This window comes from Sebastes fasciatus, chromosome 5 (assembly GCF_043250625.1).
Source record: "Sebastes fasciatus isolate fSebFas1 chromosome 5, fSebFas1.pri, whole genome shotgun sequence".
NCBI lineage: Eukaryota > Metazoa > Chordata > Actinopteri > Perciformes > Sebastidae > Sebastes > Sebastes fasciatus.
The window spans coordinates 1,954,162-1,974,994 of record NC_133799.1 but is presented as its reverse complement, the minus strand read 5'-3'; the positions used below and the strand labels follow the sequence as shown (position 1 = coordinate 1,974,994).

Below are 20,833 nucleotides of genomic sequence, written 5' to 3'. Positions count from 1 at the left end.
GTCCTTCCCTTCCCCTCTCCGCCCACGCCTCAGGATATAACAGTCTGCTAACTGCCCCTCTGTGGAAAACCTGACAGCCAATCCCCACAAATGAGACCTCCGCTTGATAATGTTGCAATTTTTATGTAATTGGGACACTTGAGGGTGGGGCTGCATGATTATGGACAAAATGATAATCACGATTCTTCTGATCAATAATATTGCACTTTCACATTTAAATAAACAGAGTGCTGCTTTCACTTCCATATTGTGCTACATTCCTGCTAATTGTAAAAAATTTTGCATCAAAATAAGACTTAAAATAAGGTTCTTCTTCAGCTGAATTCATTTCTGTTTGACCTGTTTTGCAAAACGAGTAACATTCAGTATATTACCCTTCTACTCTGGGCTGCAGCCCTTCTGATATTCAGCTGTCCGTGCACGACAGCTCCCCAAAAGTGAACCCAAAACATCTGCATTGCCCCCTGGTGGCTGGCTGTTAGTTTAGGGGTATGATGCTCGCTTGGGGTGCGAGAGGTCCCGGGTTCATATCCCGGACGAGCCCCCAATTTATGTTACGCCCGTGTTCAGGGGGGTCGGAGTGCAACATAAAAATATTAAGGAAATTCCCTAGACTAGTTTTTTAAGTTAAGTAAAAAAGATTTATTACTAAACTCAATTTAACAAACAATACAATGAGACAACATAACTCAGGGTGAACAAAGGAAAAAACAACAAACAAAATCTATCTTTTGAATACCCTGACTAACCTTAAACAAAATAATTAAGCAAACAAAAATACAGTTGCTAAATCTGGCTCCCAAACAAAAAGACTCCTACAAGTCACTAAGGCTACTAAATCCACACGATGGCCCAATTCCACTCCAGTCCCGACACCCTCCCACTCCGTGGTGAAGTGAACTCTGTTTGTAGTCACACTCACAGCTCAATGAAGCTCCCTTCTTTAAGATGGAGGGTATCAATACAGGAGCCACTTCGGGACAAACTTCCCTCTCTCCGGCAAGGAAATAAGTATCATGATCCGAAATACTTTATTGATCCTCGGTGGTCAGTTACGTTTTGCTCCCATTTTAGAATATAAATAAGAAATATATATAACAACAGTGCAAATAATAATGCTGAGAAATATGATCTATGCAAATAATAAAAATGCAAGAATAGTGTAAAATAAGAATATTATTTTAAATGTACTCTATAAATAAATGCAGTGTTAATGCCGGAGTAAACCAGATTATTGCACAGCTGAATGAATGCACCAAATTATTGCACTGTTAAGTCAGTATTGCCTAGTTGAAGATATAATAAATTATGGCGTTATAGCTCCTGACAGGGGTAAAAACAATAAATATATGTTGTGTGTTATATACTATAAACAACAATTTACAATCTAATGAACATGTCTACCGTTTTCTAGACTGGACAAGGATGTATTTGATCCTAAATACAACCTATTTACTTTATGTTGTTGACATCTGTATGACGATAAAGTAGAATAAATTAAATGTCTATCAGTTTGAGCAGATTACAAGTAAATGTTTGTACTGGTAGTCGCACGGAACTGACATTGGATCGTGGCCCATGACGAACACAAAACGTCGTTGCACGTCGTCAGTAAGGGCAGCTGGTTAAGTCGGCATCGATGCAGCTCGCTGTTGAAGGGTTTTATAACCCACTTCCATTGACCGTTTAGTTTAGGAAGCGTTTGATTTGATATACAGCAGAGTTTTCTATCAGCGAGGAACGCTATTTTAAACGTCAATATCGCAGTCGATCATGTTCATTTAATTGTGGGAAGTCGTGATCGTGATTAATATTCTATTAATTATATGCAGCCCTACTTGTGGGTGTAAGAATGTGTCATTGGGTGTAACATCTGGTGGTGTGGAGCCTAAATTCCAGCTCATAAATAGTTGTTTTTCTACAGTAAAATACTCTCTCCAGTAAGATGCACATGTTGGTCAGGGATGTTTGTAGAATAAACATCTAGCATCTGCTATTGTTAGAAAGAAATGTCGGGAGGTGCTCTCTTTAAGAATAAATCTAATTCTCTGTAAATGCAGAGTTTATGAGTTCAACAGTGGGCACTTTCTTTCTTTCTTCCAAAATAGAAGACGGAGCTTCTCAGCAGTGAGATGTCCGTAAAATAAGAGGCTTTGTTGAGCTAATTGCCGTCTGCTCAGCTCTTCTGATATTCCTACGCTGATTAATACCAGTTTCTGTGAGATAAATATCCAGAAGTTCTGCGAACTCTGTAATGAGGTCGCTTCTGTTGAGCCACATTTATCACAATGTGGAAATATGCTGTATAATATTCTCTTTGAATAGTGCAATCTATGCAATACCTTACATCATATTAAATATTCATTAACCGAACATGTATGTTTATTAGGGCTGTCAATTGATTAAAATATCTAATCGCAAATTAATCTCACATTTTGTATCTGTTCTAAATGAACCTTAAAGGAAGATTTGTCAAGTATTTAATCCTCTTATCAACATGGGAGTGGACAAATATGCTGCTTTATACAAATGTATGTATATATTTATTATTGTAAATCAATAACAACACAAAACAATGACAGATATTGATCCAGAAACCCTCACAGGTACTGCATTTAGCATAAAACAAAATGCTCAAATCATAACATGGCAAACTGCAGCCCAACACCCATAGAACCCATTTACATTCACTGATCTGGAGGTCAGAGGTCAAGGGACCCCTTTGAAAATGGCCACGCAAGTTTGGAGCGTTAGTATGACATGGTGGGTACCGATGGATTCATCAGGTTTTTTTCTGACATTTTTATCGAACATTTTTTAGACCATCTTTTTTGACATTTTTCAAACTTTCTTTCGGACATTTTTTCGAATATTTTTCTGACTTTTTTCCCAGCATTTTCGGATATTTTTGGGAATTTTTTTTTCAACATTTATCAGACTTTATTTCCGACATTTTCAGACTTTTGGTTTTTTTTCGAATATAATATATACTTTTTTTTTTACATTTTTTCAGAAAAAAACCCTCACATATTCACAAATCTGGAGGTCAGAGGTCAAGGGACCACTTTGAAAATGGCCATGCCAGTTTTTCCTCGCTAAAATTTAGCGTAAGTTTTGAGCGTTATTTAACCTCCTTCATGACCAGCTAGTTTGACATGGTTGGTACCGATGGATTCATCAGGTTTTATATTTCCATATGATACCAGTATCTTCACTCTAGCTTTAAAACTGAGCCCGCTACAACCTAGGAATCACAAGTTGTGTTAATGCGTTAAAGAAAGTAGTGAATTAGCGTTAATAACGCATTAAGTTTGACAGCCCTGATGTGTATACAATCAGTCTCTTGTCCCAGATTGGGAGAATTCTGCTTCCCATTCTACAGTCAGATGTTCTTAATAACAGCAGAGAAGTCCAATCAATCAATCAAGAACTTTATTGTCATTATGCAAGCATAACAACATTGCAGTTGACCTCAAATGGTGCATTCATATATATTTACACACATATTTACAAGGACTAAATAAAGCATCAATTAGATAAAAGATTAGTGATAAATATCAGCGATTAAGAAGTGCAGAATCTGAGCAACATAAGTACAAAAATATAAATGATAAAATACAACTAACGAGTGAAGAGAAAGGAGAATGAATGTTTTTTTTTTATTGTAATATTAAAGCACCAGACCAGCAAGAAAGCACAGAACACTTGTGAGTGAACACAGGACGTCTGATGGTTGTTTTATCACGTTAGCCACCTACGGTGTGCTTTCTGTAACACTTGGAAATGTGTGATGTGAAAAGAACAGCTTCTGGACGCAGACTCACAATAAGTCTGAGGACAAAGATGTGACAGAAGAAGAACTGGATGTGGAAGAAAGAAGCAGATATTTGCACAAAGAACTGGTGATGCTCCCTCTTCCCCTGTTGAAGATCAATAACTAGCTTCTGTCTTACTGATATTTAAGTTCACTCACAATGAAAACTTGTTGATTTCACATCCTCTACTCCACACACAAAGCATTTCTTTCTACAAAATAGTGATTATTCCACCGTTTATCACGTGGACATTTGTTGTGTCTGCATGTGTTTTGGCTCTACTCTCATCCTCTGTTTGTTGTTTTAGTTCCCTGCTGTGAACCACCCCCAAACCTTGGAGCGAAGATACCTGGGAATCATCGGCGGCGCCCTGCTGGACCTGCTGAAGGTAAATCACAGTTCTGGCAAAGCTGCAGACGTTTTTATTTCATAACCATAAAAAAACTCCCAAATATTCACCAGCTAGACATCTGATAATTGCATCATCTAATCTTCGTCATCGTGGTGTTTCCATCGTGACTGCGTGATGCCTCTTCTCTGCTTCATATCCTGGTTCCAGCTCTGCTGTTATTGCAGCGCCTGCATGTAAACAGGAGCTCCGTGTCGACGATGTGGGCTGAGTTTGTGCACTTGCGCTTTTCCCAGCAGATAAATGAGTCACCGCTAACACAATGTCATCTCAGCACCGACTTCAGCAAGGACAGGCTTCTCTCTCATCACTCTTCAGGCTGTCTCCTGTTGACTTTAGATATTTATTGGACAAAAATGTGTTTGTTACTTGTTAATGCAGAGCTGTATGATTAGCAAAGAGTCCTTTTAGTTCTGTTGTTGTCGTTCTGAGAAAGAGAAAAGTAGCCGGCACTATGAATTGTAGTTAAACTATCTTCAGTTGATAGGTTTTATTCTGAGTGCATTCATACAGCTTTCATTAGTGTATGGAGATTAAACATTTATTTGAGTAAGAGAAATGTCACAAATCATATTTCACATCATTGTTTGGTGACTGTAAGACAGTTTAATGTAGCAGCAGCCTGACCTTTATGATAAGGGTGACCATGACTCACAGCAGCGTGACTGTTTCAGAGTGTTGTGAGGTGTGGATGCGCACCGTTTCTCCAGGACTCACCGGTTGTTGTGAGGTCTGGATGCTCGCCGTCTTGTGTGAGGTCTGGATGCTCGCCGTCTCTCCAGGACTCACCGGTTGTTGTGAGGTCTGGATGCTCGCCGTCTTGTGTGAGGTCTGGATGCTCGCCGTCTCTCCAGGACTCACCGGTTGTTGTGAGGTCTGGATGCTCGCCGTCTCTCCAGGACTCACCGGCTCCCTCTGTGTGTGTTTAGAACCTGCTGCTGCTGAACCCGACGGAGCGCTTCCTGACGGAGCAGAGCCTGAACCACCAGGCCTTCCAGACCCTGCGGCTCGTGGATCGACCCGGCCCACCCACGCCTACACCTGCACGCTCCTCCAAGAGGAAACCTCACCACGGAGACAACACCACCCCCAGCAGGTCAGCAGTGCGTTTAGTGGCGTTAAAACTAATTTGCGTTAACTTTGACAGCCGTATATAAGATGTACAGTTTGATGTGCAGCGTGTTGATGCAGGTCCGTTCTCTCTGTCTCAGGAGCCACGGGGGGAAGAGCTCAGGAAGCCACCGCTCCAGCAGCAGAGAGTGCTCCAGCTTGCCGCGGCACGAAGACCTCCACCCGAGCACCGACGGCTTCCTCAACGGCAACATGCCCGCAGCGATCAACCTCAGCCCCACCCTGCACCCCAAGAACTACCAGCCGCAGATCTTCAACCACTCCACCTCGTGCAACATGGACCTGGCCAGCAGCAACCTGCCTCACCTGCTCAGCCCCGGCGAGGCCAAGAGCAAGGGCGACTTTGAGATGAACCTGGGGTCCAAAGCGTCCGACGGCCCCGGAGCCAAGTACCTCAAATCCAACTTCCGCTCGCAGCAGAACCGCCATTCGTTCGTGGAGGGGAAGACCAATACGCTCCAGTCGGGGGAGAAACACAGCCGCCACAGCTACATGGAGTCCCACGGCTCCACGCCGGCCTCCTCCAAGTTCGGCTACCTGAACTTGTCCAAGAGCTACGGCACGCTCAGCGATGCCAAGTCAGTGGGGAACTTAAACGACGTGCATCTTTACGCCGACGAGCCGACATCTCGCTATTTCCCCTCGAGCTGCCTCGACCTCACGGCGCCGAGCAGCCCGGCAGCCCGCCGAGTGGACAGGCTGGGACCGGTCGGCAGAGGAAGCATGCGCACAGAAAAAGAGAGCAACACCCTAGACTCGTCCTACCGGCGCTCCTCCATCCGCCATAAGGCCACAGAGGAGGCCAAGTCGCCAGATGCCCTGGATCCCGCGGAAAGTGGCGTCGAAAGGAGCCACTCTCACTCTCTGTCCGCGCCGCACGACCCTCTGCCTTACGGTCAGGGGTACACGAGCCCCTTCTCGTCCCAGCAGCGGCCGCACCGCCACTCCATGTACGTGCGGCGGGACCACCAGAGGACACACGGGGCGGAGGAGGGCCTGGTGGTGGGGCAGGGCCTGCCCACCAGAGCCAGCAGCCTCCAGCTCCTATCCCCGCAGCTGCAGCACCGCACGCTGCCTCGCCACTCCGGCGGCGGCGGCGGCTCCTCCAGAGAGGACGACATGAGCCGGGTCAGTCAGCAGCCCACATCAAACCTCTCCAACCCAAAGGAAAGCCTACATGATCTAATCATATCAAATGCCTACACCAGGTTGTGTTGGATAATGCTGCCTCAGTCGCTACGACGACGCAGCAGCAGCAGCCAGGATTTATTCTGGTGGCGTCTGAAAATATCATCATGTGTGTTTTAGGTTTTCAGACAGATCTTGTTAGTTTTGTAGGAACGGCAGGTTTAACCCTCTGAGACCCACGATAGACCTGTTTTAGTCTTCTTTAGGGGGGTACAGAGGGTGTTTAGGGGGAGATAGCAGGTCAACAGTAGATGTCACATAGAAGTGGTGAACATCATCTGAAAGCTGAGAACCTGAAGATTAATTTGAACATTATGATAGTTGGGAACCTGAAGTTTGATCCATCCATCCTCTGAATGCTCTAGGTCTCTAGTTTTGATTCATCCATCCTCTGAATGCTCTAGGTCTCTAGTTTGATCCATCCATCCTCTGAATGCTCTAGGTCTCTAGTTTGATCCATCCATCCTCTGAATGCTCTAGGTCTCTAGTCTGATCCATCCATCCTCTGAATGCTCTAGGTCTCTAGTCTGATCCATCCATCCTCTGAATGCTCTAGGTCTCTAGTCTGATCCATCCATCCTCTGAATGCTCTAGGTCTCTAGTTTGATCCATCCATCCTCTGAATGCTCTAGGTCTCTAGTTTTGATTCATCCATCCTCTGAATGCTCTAGGTCTCTAGTTTGATCCATCCATCCTCTGAATGCTCTAGGTCTCTAGTTTGATCCATCCATCCTCTGAATGCTCTAGGTCTCTAGTTTGATCCATCCATCCTCTGAATGCTCTAGGTCTCTAGTCTGATCCATCCATCCTCTGAATGCTCTAGGTCTCTAGTTTGATCCATCCATCCTCTGAATGCTCTAGGTCTCTAGTTTGATCCATCCATCCTCTGAATGCTCTAGGTCTCTAGTCTGATCCATCCATCCTCTGAATGCTCTAGGTCTCTAGTTTGATCCATCCATCCTCTGAATGCTCTAGGTCTCTAGTTTGATCCATCCATCCTCTGAATGCTCTAGGTCTTTAGTCTGATCCATCCATCCTCTGAATGCTCTAGGTCTCTAGTCTGATCCATCCATCCTCTGAATGCTCTAGGTCTCTAGTTTGATCCATCCATCCTCTGAATGCTCTAGGTCTCTAGTTTGTGGCTGTAAAGTTTCATGAGGCTGTGATTATCCTAGAGGTCACCACAGGTCATTTTATACAGTGAGGTCAATGAAATGTCTCCTATGAGGACTAACATCATCACACATGAATACAGTCTCAGCCTTACAGTGATACCCAGTTTATGTAATTCAAAGACTGTTTAGGGACCCGAGTATGCAGAAATATTCAGATACACCATTTATAGAATAGGCAAAACCCATAGATCCCATTTTCATTCACATATCTGGAGGTCAGAGGTCAAGGGACCCCTTTGAAATGGACATGCCAGTTTTTCCTCGCCAAAATTTAGCGCAAGTTTGGAGCGTTATTTAACCTCCTTCACGACAAGCTAGTATGACATGGTTGGTACCGATGGATTCATCAGGTTTTTTATAGTTTTATATGACGTCTTTAGCTTCATTCTAGCTTTAAAACTGAACCTACTGGAGCGTCTGAAAAAACACTCAGGATCGGGTCTCAGGGGGTTAACATAACTGCAGCAAGTGTGGCTTCCTTGTTAGGATATACAGTGAATCCTATTACCTGTATATTTATATATATATATATATATACTATATATATACACATATAGTATATATATATAGTGTGTGTGCGTGTGTTTTGTGCTGCGATGCTGAGCTCACTTCATGCTTCATCATGTCTCCATTAACAGAGCGAGCAGGCACCTACTGAGGTCACCCACAGCAGACCCCCCATAAGGGACTCCACCAGGGACAACACAGCATCTTTTCACACACAGCAGCGGCAAAAAAGCGAGGTCCGACATTCAGCCTGCACCCACCATTCCCCACCCACATCCAGTCTTCCGAGAGCGCGGATGTGGGTGGATGCTGCTGTCATGAACTGCTCTCTCTCTCTCTCTCTCTCTCTCTCTCTCTCTCTCTCTCTCTCTCTCTCTCTCTCTCTCTCTCTCTCTCTCTGTGTGCCTCTTCATTTTATCTGTGTGCTTTGCTTCCCTTTAATGTGACTACTTTATGATTGCACAGTCAAGCTTGTCATCCGAGCAGTTTGATTTCTCAGATACATTTATAGCCTCTGCAGATTTATTATGATAATTTGTAAATCAATACGCCTCCTCCTTTTTTTTGTCTGTACTGTCAGGTAAATAAATATATCAGCAGCTCAGATAGAGAGAGAGGCATGCAGAGGAGCAGAGAAGCACAGCCTTTTGTTTTCATGTGACCAGGTGTTGTTCTGTTGTGACTCAGGTTGGCTTATATCACGACCAGCAGGCAGAAGATGGGGGCTCCTCTAAAGAGAACCGCAACATCTACAGCGAGTCCATGCCGAGGAGGGTGGGCAGCTTCTACAGAGGTGGGTTCAGTCACACTGACGTCTCGCATCTCACTACACACATTTAAAGGAACAGTGGAACATTTAGAGGGATCTAATAGCAGAAGTGGAATTTGTGATAATGTACAGCGAGCCGGTCATTGTTATGAAATAAACCCCGACGCTGGACGGGATGGACATCGCGGCGGGGTCCTGAAGGGGTTTATTTCACAACAATGACTCGCTAGCTGTACATTATCCCGCTTATTACACAGCTACTTACTGAAGACATCAATCATTTGACACAAAAATGGTTCACAAGAGTCCGACATCTGAGCTGCGCCCATAGCAACAGTCTGTTATACATAGCAACGTTTTTTTATACATAGCAACGGTCTGTTATACATAGCAACAGTCTGTTATACATAGCAACGTTTTTTTATACATAGCAACGGTCTGTTATACATAGCAACGGTCTGTTATACATAGCAACGGTCTGTTATACATAGGAACGGTCTGTTATACATAGCAACAGTCTGTTATACATAGCAACATTTTTTTTATACATAGCAACGGTCTGTTATACATAGCAACGGTCTGTTATATATAGCAACGGTCTGTTATACATAGCAACGGTCTGTTGTATATAGCAATTGTCTGTTATACATAGCAACGGTCTGTTATATATAGCAGCAGTCTGTTATATATAGCAGCAGTCTGTTATGTATATAGCAACAGTCTGTTATATGTATATAGCAACGGTCTGTTATACATAGCAACGGTCTGTTATACATAGCAACAGTCTGTTATACATAGCAACGGTCTGTTATACATAACAGCGTTTAGCAACTGTTTTGTACTCGTCGGCTCACATTATCAGTCTTGGAAAGGGAGGAATGAGCGGAGGGGTATTCAGGTGGTTGTAATCTGCAACCTCACCATTAGATGTCACCAAAATCCTACACACTGTACCTTTAAGCATCAGTGCCCGGTTGCATAAAACCACTTTGAGGAGAACATTCTCATTTGGCTTCCTTTTTCTTTTAGTATTCTCTTTGTTGTCCATTTTGGAGAAGCTGTCAAGTAATGTTAAAGGATGATGATGATGATGATGTGAGTGAAGCGTAACCATGGTAACTGATGTGCACATGTGCTGTATTATGGTAGTAACTACCATGAATGCGTCAGTTTAAACATTTTGACAATCTGAGAGTCTTCATGCAACGCTCCTAAATGAACCTCTGAGTTAAGGGAAATATTAAAGGTTGAAACTTAAGGTAGCTTATGCAACTGGGAGCAGACACTTACAGCATCTCTCATATAGCTGCTGTATATTCTGACCCAAACTAGAGTTCTGAGCCTGGCATCGATATTTAGGAGCGACAACGTCGGGCCAGCGAAGGCCCTGTTGAAACTGTAGGAATTATTATTATTATGAATCGCATTTTTGAGGACTTTAAGGTGCTTGAAAAGTTGTTAAACGTGGCACACTTATCAGACGCGGTGTTAAATTTGTTATTTTAAGGGTCTCGGGGTTTGGCTGTTGCAAAATGGCTCACTAGCGCCCCCTAGAAATTCGGAAAAATCGTCTCCCTCGCTCCAGTTTCACCTACATGTATGAAATTTGGCAGACAGATGTAACATGTGGAGACGCACAAAAAAGCCTCTTGGAGGTATACCGAAAACCCAACAGGAAGTCAGCCATTTTTAATTCAATGTGCGATTATTTGTTTTTGCCCATTTTTGGCGTTTTATAGGCTGTGTACTTTAACAAACTCCTCCTACAGATTTAATCAGAACGACTTCAAATTTGGTCAGGACCATCTTAAGACCTTAAGGATGAAAAGTTATTAAAATCCAGATTTTTTTGTTGAACGGCGTTGCCGTGGCATGGTGGCCATTTTGCACCATTCGCCGTGAAACAAGAAGTTGTAACTTCTGCGTACTTTGTCAAATCTGCTCCAAATTCCTCAGCAATGACGGTGGTCCAGGCCGGAGGTCATTTATATGCCAAATTAGACTTATAGCTCTGGTTTTGGGAGGTATCCACCGCTGTTCCGCCACTACCCCCGACTTGCTTGAAGGTGCGAGGGCCCTTTCACCGTCGTATTTAATCTACCACAGTTTGCTTTGATATAGTAAACCAGTATAGACTGAAAAACAAGAAGCAGAATTAGTTTATTTTGTGCATCAAAATGTGAATGAACCTTTTTGTTGTTTGTTGAACAGTCCCTTCTCCCCGACCAGACAACTCCTTCCATGACAGCAGGGGTTCGAGCCGGGGCTCCGGTCTGTCCGGGGACGGCAGCAGTCTGACCAACCACTCCAAACGCCAGCCGACATTTGACCCCTGGTAAATCATCAAGAATACCTCCTCTAACTTACATCACACATCTGTTCATTGTACATCGCTCTGTGAAACAATGGTCACATGAGGTGGCGGCTTTAATGCCAGGTCTCGTTGGGGAGTTGAACAGAATGGTACATTTTTAGTTGTGACGTCACGCTCAGTATAGCCTCTTTGTTTTATTTCCAGGACTGGCCCAGATACCGTGGTGCTGAACCCCTCTGAGCCGTCCAAAGAAAAGGAGAAGCAGGGTTTCTTCAGAGCAATAAAGAAGAAGAAGAAAAAATCTCAAATGGTAACTCGTATGTCTTCTTCTGAGGATGTCTGGATGTTTCATGCACATGTCCCTTGACCTTGTTTGTGAAGCCGTCTGTGACGTACTCTATCTCCTCCTCTGCTTTTCAAATGTTTAAAGGGATAGTTCAGGTGTTTCTCAGTGTGGTTGTATGAGGTACTTTTCCATAGTCAGTGTATTACCTGCAGTAGATGGAGTTAGTAGAAACAGACAGGAGTACCAGCACGGGAGCAAAGTTAAGCTGCAGAAAAACACATTTTAGACACGTAAAAAAATATATATACGGGATTCAGAGCATTAATATAGCAGCAAACAACTATTATCTATGTAACGACATAGAGGAGTAATATCTACCTGAGCAGAGAATGAAGTCAAAGAGTATAGACGCAAAGATGCAAAACTCTACTGCCGCCATTTTGGACTGAAAACACTCATTATATTTATAATATTTTCTGGTTATACACAGGCCTTTTCAATAGAATATGACAATAGAATAGAAATAATTTAGTTTTACTTTTGTACGGCTCTTTTTATGCGTACATTTTACTGGCGTCCGGTAGTCACTTTCAGTCAAAAATGGCGGAAGCGTAGCTCTGCTGCTGGACGCTGATGTTGCAGAGGAACGAACAATTGACTTTCATTTCAAGTCTCTCTCCCTCTGTGTGAGTTGTAATTAGAGCTTCTCGGTGCTTTGTTGACGTAGCCGGGCTGGCTGCGCATGCTTTTCAGGGCATGTGAGTCTCTCTGTCGGGTTCCACTGGCTAGCTAATCGCCGCCGCTTTGCACTGCTCTCATACGGTGGTTACAGCTGATAACGCAGTACCGACCGACGTCGTTGTCGAGGCAGCGGTAGACCAGCATGTCCTGTGTTCTAACGGGTAAAATTACTGTTTTTCTCAATGGAGTCTGTTGGCTTTGAAGAGAGCATACAGTAGATAACGTCTTCAGTTCCCCGTCAGAAAGGGCTGTCTAGGTAAAGCGGTGAAAGTATTCTAAATATAGCGTACACTTAAACTGATATTGATATTTATAGGTATCTAAAATCCGTTTAGCTGCTGCCCCGTCCACAGCAGGACTTTGCTTCAAACTCCATCTACTGTAGGTAATACACTGACTATGGAGAAGAACCTCATACAACCACACTTCAAAGAATCAAATTACAATTACAGACGTATATGATCGCGTGTTGTTGTTGTTGTTGTTGTCGTGTGCACCATGTTTCCCTGTGCCACCAGTCATGTGCCTCTATATATTCCAGATGCAGGTCCCCGAGGGAAGGCCTCCCGTCATCAAGAAATGTCTTTTCCCTCTGTTTAGCCCAAAGAATAACATAAAGCATAGCTCCTCAGTGAGAGTCCTCCCTGTAGTGTCCTCTCCCATGGTACACGCTGTTTTACACTCTCCTACTCACCTCCTCCTAACGCCATCTCACACTGCATGCTTTAACAACAAATAATCTACTATACTGCTCCATTGATTCACTTTTACGCTTCTTTTCAGTTGAATGGCGACAAAATTCATTCACTAATAATGAACACAAACCAGTCAGATCCATCTGTGAGGGTACAACTCTTCAACTCTGAGTCAATAACGTGTCTAATTAGTACGACGGAGTATTAGGGGCCACATTAAAGGGGAAAAATAGAGAATAAAGTCATAACTTTACTAGAAAAAAAGTCGTAATATTATGAGAATAAAGTCATAATATTATAAAGTAGTAATTTGGCATGTTATTTTAGAGGGGAAATAGTGTGAAAATGAGGAACGTGTAGCATCTTGTTGAAGTTATACTTTCACAAATAACCAAATAAGTCATCTTTCAGCTCATCAGCACCACATTATCATCAGTATCAGGACCTGGAAAAGAAACTTCATTTATTCTGAAGAAAGAACCACATGGACCTGATGGAGGAAACTGACTCTTTAGTGGAGGAGGAAATTACTTTTATTATCCTAAAGTTATGACTTTATTCTCATAATATTACGACTTTTTTTCTTGAAATAGTATGACTTTATTCTCATTCAATTATGACTTTATTCTCATATTATTATGACTTTTTTTCCCCTGATTAGTATGACTTTATTCTCATTAAATTACGACTTTTTTGCGTAATATTATGACTTTTTTCTCGTAAAGTTTTGACTTTGTTATCTTTATATTACGACTTTTTTTCGCCTAATATTACAACTTTCTTTCTCATTAAGTTATGACTTTATTCTCGTAATATTACAACTTTTTTCTCGTTAAGTTATGACTTTATTCTTGTAATAATACAACTTTCTTTCTCATTAAGTTATAACTTTATTCTTGTAATATTACGACTTTTTTTCTCGTTAAGTTATGACTTTATTCTCGTAATATTACAACTTTTTTTTTCTTGAAATAGTATGACTTTATTCTCAATAAATTACAACTTTTTTCTCGTAATTACAACTTTTTTTCTCGTAAAGTTATGACTTTATTCTCGGAATATTATGACTTTTTTCTCGTTAAGTTATGACTTTATTCTCGTAATATTACGACATTTTTTCTTGAAATATTATGACTTTATTCTCATTAAATTATGAGTTTATTCTCGTAATATTACAACTTTTTTTTTCTAGAAATAGTATAACTTTATTCTCGTAATATTATGACTTTATTCTCGAAATCTCAGATTTTTTTCCCGACAATGCGGCCGTGATACTCGGAACATTGAATGTTCACATTATTGATATTTGATTGTTTTCAATGTAATGAAACGCAGGGCTGTTAACAAGCAAGTTTTGATTCTTGCATTGAGTCCCTTTAACGGCGTGTTTCCAGTTCAATGAATGGATCTGGCTGGTCGTTTCCATTTGACTCTGATCAGTCACTGCTGATTTCAGACAACAGCATGTCTGCGGTTAAGAGCTGAGGATGAACGAGAGCGCTCTGCTTTGGTTGAGCTCCTGTGATTTAAAGAGTCTGTGTGCTGCCTGGTTACACTTCACTTTACTTCACTTTACTTCACTTCCCAACATCACACAGCAGCATTTGATCAACTTCTCGGCACCTCGAGGTGCATCTTAACCCCGGACTTGATTTAGATCAGGAAGGAACCAAAAGAGTTGATAAATATAAAAGCATCCACATTTTGACATGTTAAACTGACTTCAGCATGAAACAGGTGTTTGAGGCTCTTTCTTCGCCTCACATTTTTATTTATATGCGACAGACTGCTCAGATGCTGGGAGGGGGTTAACGCTGATGACAGAGCACAAATAAATGCAATCTGGCCAGAAGGAATCAGGCAGTCAGACTCCGAGATGGTGGAAAATAGTGTTTGCTGCATAAAGAGTAGATCATTTGAAATCACTGAGGCTTCAGGTGCGTTATTACGGATTGTTTTAAACGTCTAAAATCATCCAATCATTAACGAGAGGAGTCGTCTCTTCTCTTCCTCAGATCGCTGAATGCTTTCTGGCACCAGATGCATGTTATGGTTTTTAATTTGTATGAAGTCACTGCACTTTAAAAGAATTATTGCTAAAAGTAACTTAAGATTTATGTCCATGTTAAATCAACATGTGTAAAGGATAACACAACACACACAAATGTTTTCTTACGACGTCGTATTCGGGCCATTGTAGATAAAAAAAAAATAAAATAAAAAAAATTACAGAATTGAGAGAATGGGGTAATATTTTGAGAAAAAACTCAGAATTTCCGAGATTAAAGTCGTAAATTTAAGAGAAAAAAACGTGGATATTCTCTTATTGTTAAAGTGGTAAATTTATGATAAATAATTCACAAATTTACCAAAAAATAAATAAAAATACCTCTGATATTCTCTAGGAATAAAGTGGTAAATATATGAGAAAGAACTCAAATTTACTAAAAAAAAAAACTTGGATATTCTCCGAGATTAAATTCGTAAATTTATGGGAAGAAAATCACAAATTTACAAGAAAAAAACTCTGATATTCGCTGAGATTAAAATGGTAAAATTACAAGAAGAAAACTTTCAAATTTCCGAGAAAAAAAAACTTGAATATTCTCTGAGATTAAGAGAATATCTGAGTTTTTTTCTCGTAAATTTGTGACTTTATAATCTCAGAGAATATTTAAATGTTTTTTTCTAGTAAATTTGTGTTTCTTCCTCGTTTATTTTCCACTCTAATCTCAGAGAATATCAGAGTATTTTCTCATAAATTTACGACTTTAATCTCAGTTATTCTGAGTTTATTCTTGGAATATTACCCCTCTCCTCCAGCTCTGTAATTGTATTTTTTTTTACCTACAATGGTCCGAATACGCCGTCGTACATTTTTGAGGTTTTAATAGATCTCTATAAAATAAAACCTTTAAAGGACATTTTAAGCCCGTTCTGTGTGTCTCTTGTTGTCCTTCACATTGTGTGGACCCACCATGGTCACCATGTTTGACACTGTTAGTTTTGGACAGTTTAAATGATATCTATCTACACCCGCTGTGTGAAAGGTTCCTAGTGAAGGTGTGGACACGGTCATCCAGAAGTCCTCCAGGTCCTCCGGTCACCAGAGCAGCAGCCGCCACAGGACCCGGGACAAGAGCAGAGACCGGGACCAAGACCGGGACAAGGACTGGCCGCCTGAGAAGCTGTCCGATTCACACTCTCCGGTGAGTCGCAGAGAAAAGAATAATAGATGCATGTTGTTTTAAAATTAAAGGGACTGTTTGTAACTTTCAGAATTGCTTGTTAACAGCGACACCTGTGGCCATTAAGTCAACGAAAGTCAGCGTCCTGTTGCTTGCGCTTGCTCGCTCTAAATAGACATGAACGAGCATCGCTCAAAACAGTGAGGCAACACACGTCAGCTAAAAGCACAATATCACTCTATATTTCAGCTGCTTGGCAGTAATGTTAGCTGACCAGACCAAGGTCTCTCCATGAATCAATGCTGATCCTAGTGTTGGCTTTTCCTGCCTCAGCTGAAGCGGGAAGAGAAACGTTATCGCCTCCCGACTGCACCCGGAGGGAGACACCGCAGTTTTGGTCGGAGCTGAAGCAGCGGGGCTCCGCAGAGAGTAACGTTATCGCCTCCCGACCGCAGCCGGAGGGAGCAGGGAGACTCCAGCACCCGGTCGGTGACGGTAACGTTTCTCGCTGCGGAGCTCCGTCACTTCACAAGAAGCGGGAAACCTCTGTTGGTCTGGAGGAGCTGCAACAGTTATTTCTGCACAAACGTCCCCTGTACATTCACTAGATATTCTCAGAGCTAAACTAACTATCCTGCAGTGTGGAGTGAGCGCGCGTTCACGTCTAGAGGTGGAGCAAGACAGCGAGAACACGCGGTGTGTTAGTGAAGGCAAGCAGGCAGAGGAGCAGTGACTCCAGCCACACGCGAGCGCGCATATGGCGAGCGCGCATGTGTCCTGACCCGGTACATTTATACACTTAAAAAGTTACAAACAGTCCCTTTAAGTATGTGGGTCATCTGTAATAATGTGTGTTGTCCCTTTCAGAGTCAACCACTGAAGTCTCTGCGTAAACTCCTGCACCTCTCGTCCTCGTCCTCCAACCAGACGTCGCAGTCTGACATGCGCTACCAGCCGCTGCCTAATCCGGCCTCCGCTCAAGGCGGTTTCACGGAGAGCCGGGGTCACTCAGGGGTCGGCACGCCCCAGCTGAAGAGCCGACAGACAGCCTACCCGCTGCCGGGACAGCTGGAGTCCGGCTGGCACTCGTCGGCCCTGGGCCGCCCCGAGGGGAACCCCTACCCGGAGCAAATGAGCATCAAGGGAGGCCAGAACGGGCACGGCTTCGGACGCCCCTCCAGGTCTCGTATGCCAAACCTCAACGACCTGAAAGAGACGGCTCTGTGATGTCCTCCGTCACCTTACAGCTCTCTTCAGACTCCACCGTCACCCCTCCGTCGTTCCTACACGTCCCCTTACGTAACACAGTACACCTGCTTACTGCACACACACACTGATACCAAACCTTCAGTTTTAGCTTTTTATGTCTTCATTTTTTTTAAAGCTTCCATGTTTGATAGACTTTATATTATTACTTCTGTAATTCTGATTATAATTTGTATTATAAAGTAAATATATTACAAATTAAATATATATATAAATATATATATATATAAATGGATAGATAGATTTTAAGTGTAAGTATTTTTGTTTCTACTCAATATAGGAATATAGTACATTTTACTGCGTAGTATTTCCTTAAGATCTATTTAAGGTATTCTAAACAAATATACTTTTATCTGGTATAATGTCAGTAACTCTGTTCATCTCACCAGGATCGTCGTCCAAGCCGTCTCGCTTCTGGATGTGCTCCGTCGTTCTGGTCACAGACGCAAAGTCAAAGCAGTCTCGTTCTTGAACATATAGCTGTAGTGCAGTTTATGGTAACAACTTCATTTTACAAGTTGCATGGTAATTAGGTGATAATTAGCAAGTAACCTATTTGACATTTCTTTGAAATTACTGACAAAATACCCCAAATATTTACCTCAAAAATGACTTTGTTTGGCTGTCTTGACTCTGGACTTTTATTATTATTTTATTATTTATTATAAACATTATTTAATAATTATATTCTGTTCTTTCCCAATAGCTGGTATTTTATTTAATACATTTCCCAGGAAAAGAATACAAAGTTAATTGCTTTATTTCCATGTCTGCTGATAAATAGATAATAATTAACAAGTAACAATATTTGAATTTCGTTAATAAAAACTCCCTGAATCATGACATCAGCTACCAGGTTACATCTGTTTTCCACCTCCGATGAAGAGCATTATAAATAATGTTTATAATAAAGTAATTTTTGAGATATTTTGAGGTAAATATTGGGGTAATTTTGCAGTAATTCTAAAGAAATTTCAAATTATTGAAAGATTATAATCACCTAATTACCATGAAATGTGCGGACCTGTAAAATGACCCAGTTTTTCTGAGTCGGCACTGACAATCGTTAAAATCTATTTGTTCTTTTTTTAGGATATTCTTTATTTCTAAAATAAAAAATATTCTAAAAATGTATTCTAAACTTAGATTTTTTATTTTCATTTTTATTATTATTTTTTTTGTAAAGCAGCCATTTTAGACTCTATGGTGCCATAAAGTAGACATAAATCCTGCCCTACGTTGCCCTCTGTAGGAGATAACCCAGCACTGCATCTACTGTATGCTGACTGACTACCACGTGCACTAACTAACTAACTAACTAACATACAGGCACTGACTCCTCACGCACAGTATACGTGTAAATCATCATTTTCATATATATTTTAAACACAATAAAACCAGTCACTTCAAATAGGACACACACACATAATAATAATAATAATAATAATAATAATAACTGTTCCTTGTACAGACGATACCGACGATCCTTTGGGTCTCAAGTTATTTACTGAAATGTGTATTAATGTGAAAGTGTTATGGATCAGTTATACTACTTATACCAGTTAACGGGTTGAGTTGATACTGAAGGATGTGATGATGACGTCCCTCACTACCAGGGTTTAAAGGTTTAAAGGAAGGTCTTTTTGTTGCTCATTTCTTACTAAAAGGTTTCACATAAGCAACGTCCAAGTGGTTCTACTTGTTCAATCACTTAAAATAAATGTATAAATACATCCGAAATATTATATATAGTTAATAACTGCTGTAAGAATTTGATTTATACAACTTTTATTTCTGCCTACTATTCCCTCAAAGTAATTTTTACAGCAGCGACAGGAAGACAAAAGCCATTCTGGGTGTTTAAGTTCAGTGGTTCCCAACCTTTTTATTATCGGATTATCCGACGTTCCCAGTGTCCTACATTCCTAGTGTCCTATGTAACTAGTGTCCTATGTTCCTAGTGTCCTATGTTCCTAGTGTCCTATGTTCCCAGTGTCCTACGTTCCTAGTGTCCTATGTAACTAGTGTCCTATGTTCCTAGTGTCCTATGTTCCCAGTGTCCTACATTCCTAGTGTCCTATGTAACTAGTGTCCTATGTTCCTAGTGTCCTATGTTCCTAGTGTCCTATGTTCCCAGTGTCCTACGTTCCTAGTGTCCTATGTTCCCAGTGTCCTACATTCCTAGTGTCCTATGTAACTAGTGTCCTATGTTCCTAGTGTCCTATGTTCCCAGTGTCCTACATTCCTAGTGTCCTATGTTCCTAGTGTCCTTAGTGTCCTATGTTCCCAGTGTCCTATGTTCCTAGTGTCCTTAGTGTCCTATGTTCCCAGTGTCCTATGTTCCCAGTGTCCTATGTTCCTAGTGTCCTATGTTCCCAGTGTCCTATGTTCCTAGTGTCCTATGTTCCTAGTGTCCTATGTTCCCAGTGTCCTATGTTCCCAGTGTCCTATGTTCCTAGTGTCCTATGTTCCTAGTGTCCTATGTTCCTAGTGTCCTATGCTCCTAGTGTCCTATGTTCCCAGCGTCCTACATTCCTAGTGTCCTATGTTCCTAGTGTCCTATGTTTCCAGTGTCCTCTGTTTTCAGTGTCCTATGTTCCTAGTGTCCTATGTTCCCAGTGTCCTATGTTCCTAGCGTCCAATGTTCCTAGTGTCCTATGTTCCTAGTGTCCTATGTTCCCAGTGTCCTACATTCCTAGTGTCCTATGTTCCTAGTGTCCTACGTTCCCAGCGTCCTACGTTCCCAGGGTCCTACGTTCCCAGGGTCCTACGTTCCTAGTGTCCTACGTTCCCAGCGTTCTACATTCCCAGGGTCCTACGTTCCCAGCGTCCTACGTTCCCAGGGTCCTACGTTCCTAGTGTCCTACGTCCCCAATGTCCTACGTTCCCAGCGTCCTACGTTCCCAGCGTTCTACGCTCCCAGCGTCCTACGTTCCCAGTGTCCAACGTTCCCATTGTCCTACGTTCCCAGGGTCCTACGTTTTCAAATGTCATATGTTCCCAGGGTCCTAAGTTCCCAATGTCCTACATTCCCAGCATCCCCCCTGCTCTACATGTACCCCCTGCTCTACGCATACCCCCATACTCTACACGTACCCCCTGGTCTACATGTACCCCCTGCTCTACACGTACCCCCTGCTCTACATGTACCCCCTGCTCTACACCTACCCCCTGCTCTACACATACCCCCTGCTCTACACGTACCCCGTGGTCTACATGTACCCCCTGCTCTACATGTACCCCCTGCTCTACATGTACCCCCTGCCCTACACATACCCCCTGCTCTACACGTACCCCGTGGTCTACATGTACCCCCTGCTCTACATGTACTCCCTGCTCTACATCTACC

At 42.2% G+C, this 20,833-nt stretch overlaps 2 protein-coding genes across 8 annotated transcripts in view; both read left to right on the top strand.

Moving 5' to 3' along the window:
• Nucleotides 1–20,541, top strand: part of LOC141768476 (cyclin-dependent kinase-like 5) — a 56,610-nt gene extending 36,069 nt beyond the window's left edge. The window contains exons 10-19 of one of the 7 annotated variants that reach the window (XM_074636788.1): nt 4,123–4,203; nt 5,154–5,320; nt 5,436–6,483; nt 8,357–8,461; nt 8,913–9,018; nt 11,224–11,329; nt 11,513–11,618; nt 12,877–12,999; nt 16,081–16,239; nt 17,086–20,541. In XM_074636788.1, coding sequence (XP_074492889.1) covers nt 4,123–4,203; nt 5,154–5,320; nt 5,436–6,483; nt 8,357–8,461; nt 8,913–9,018; nt 11,224–11,329; nt 11,513–11,618; nt 12,877–12,999; nt 16,081–16,239; nt 17,086–17,445 — 2,361 coding nt within the window. In that variant the 3' untranslated portion in view covers nt 17,446–20,541. Of the gene's footprint in view, nt 1–4,122; nt 4,204–5,153; nt 5,321–5,435; nt 6,484–8,356; nt 8,462–8,912; nt 9,019–11,205; nt 11,330–11,512; nt 11,619–12,876; nt 13,000–16,080; nt 16,240–17,085 lie in introns of all 7 variants that reach the window. The other 6 variants (XM_074636787.1, XM_074636793.1, XM_074636792.1 and 3 more) reach the window with 6 other exon arrangements.
• The window catches only part of rai2 (retinoic acid induced 2), a 113,589-nt gene that overhangs the window by 77,637 nt on the left and 15,119 nt on the right, over nt 1–20,833 (top strand). The window lies entirely within an intron of this gene.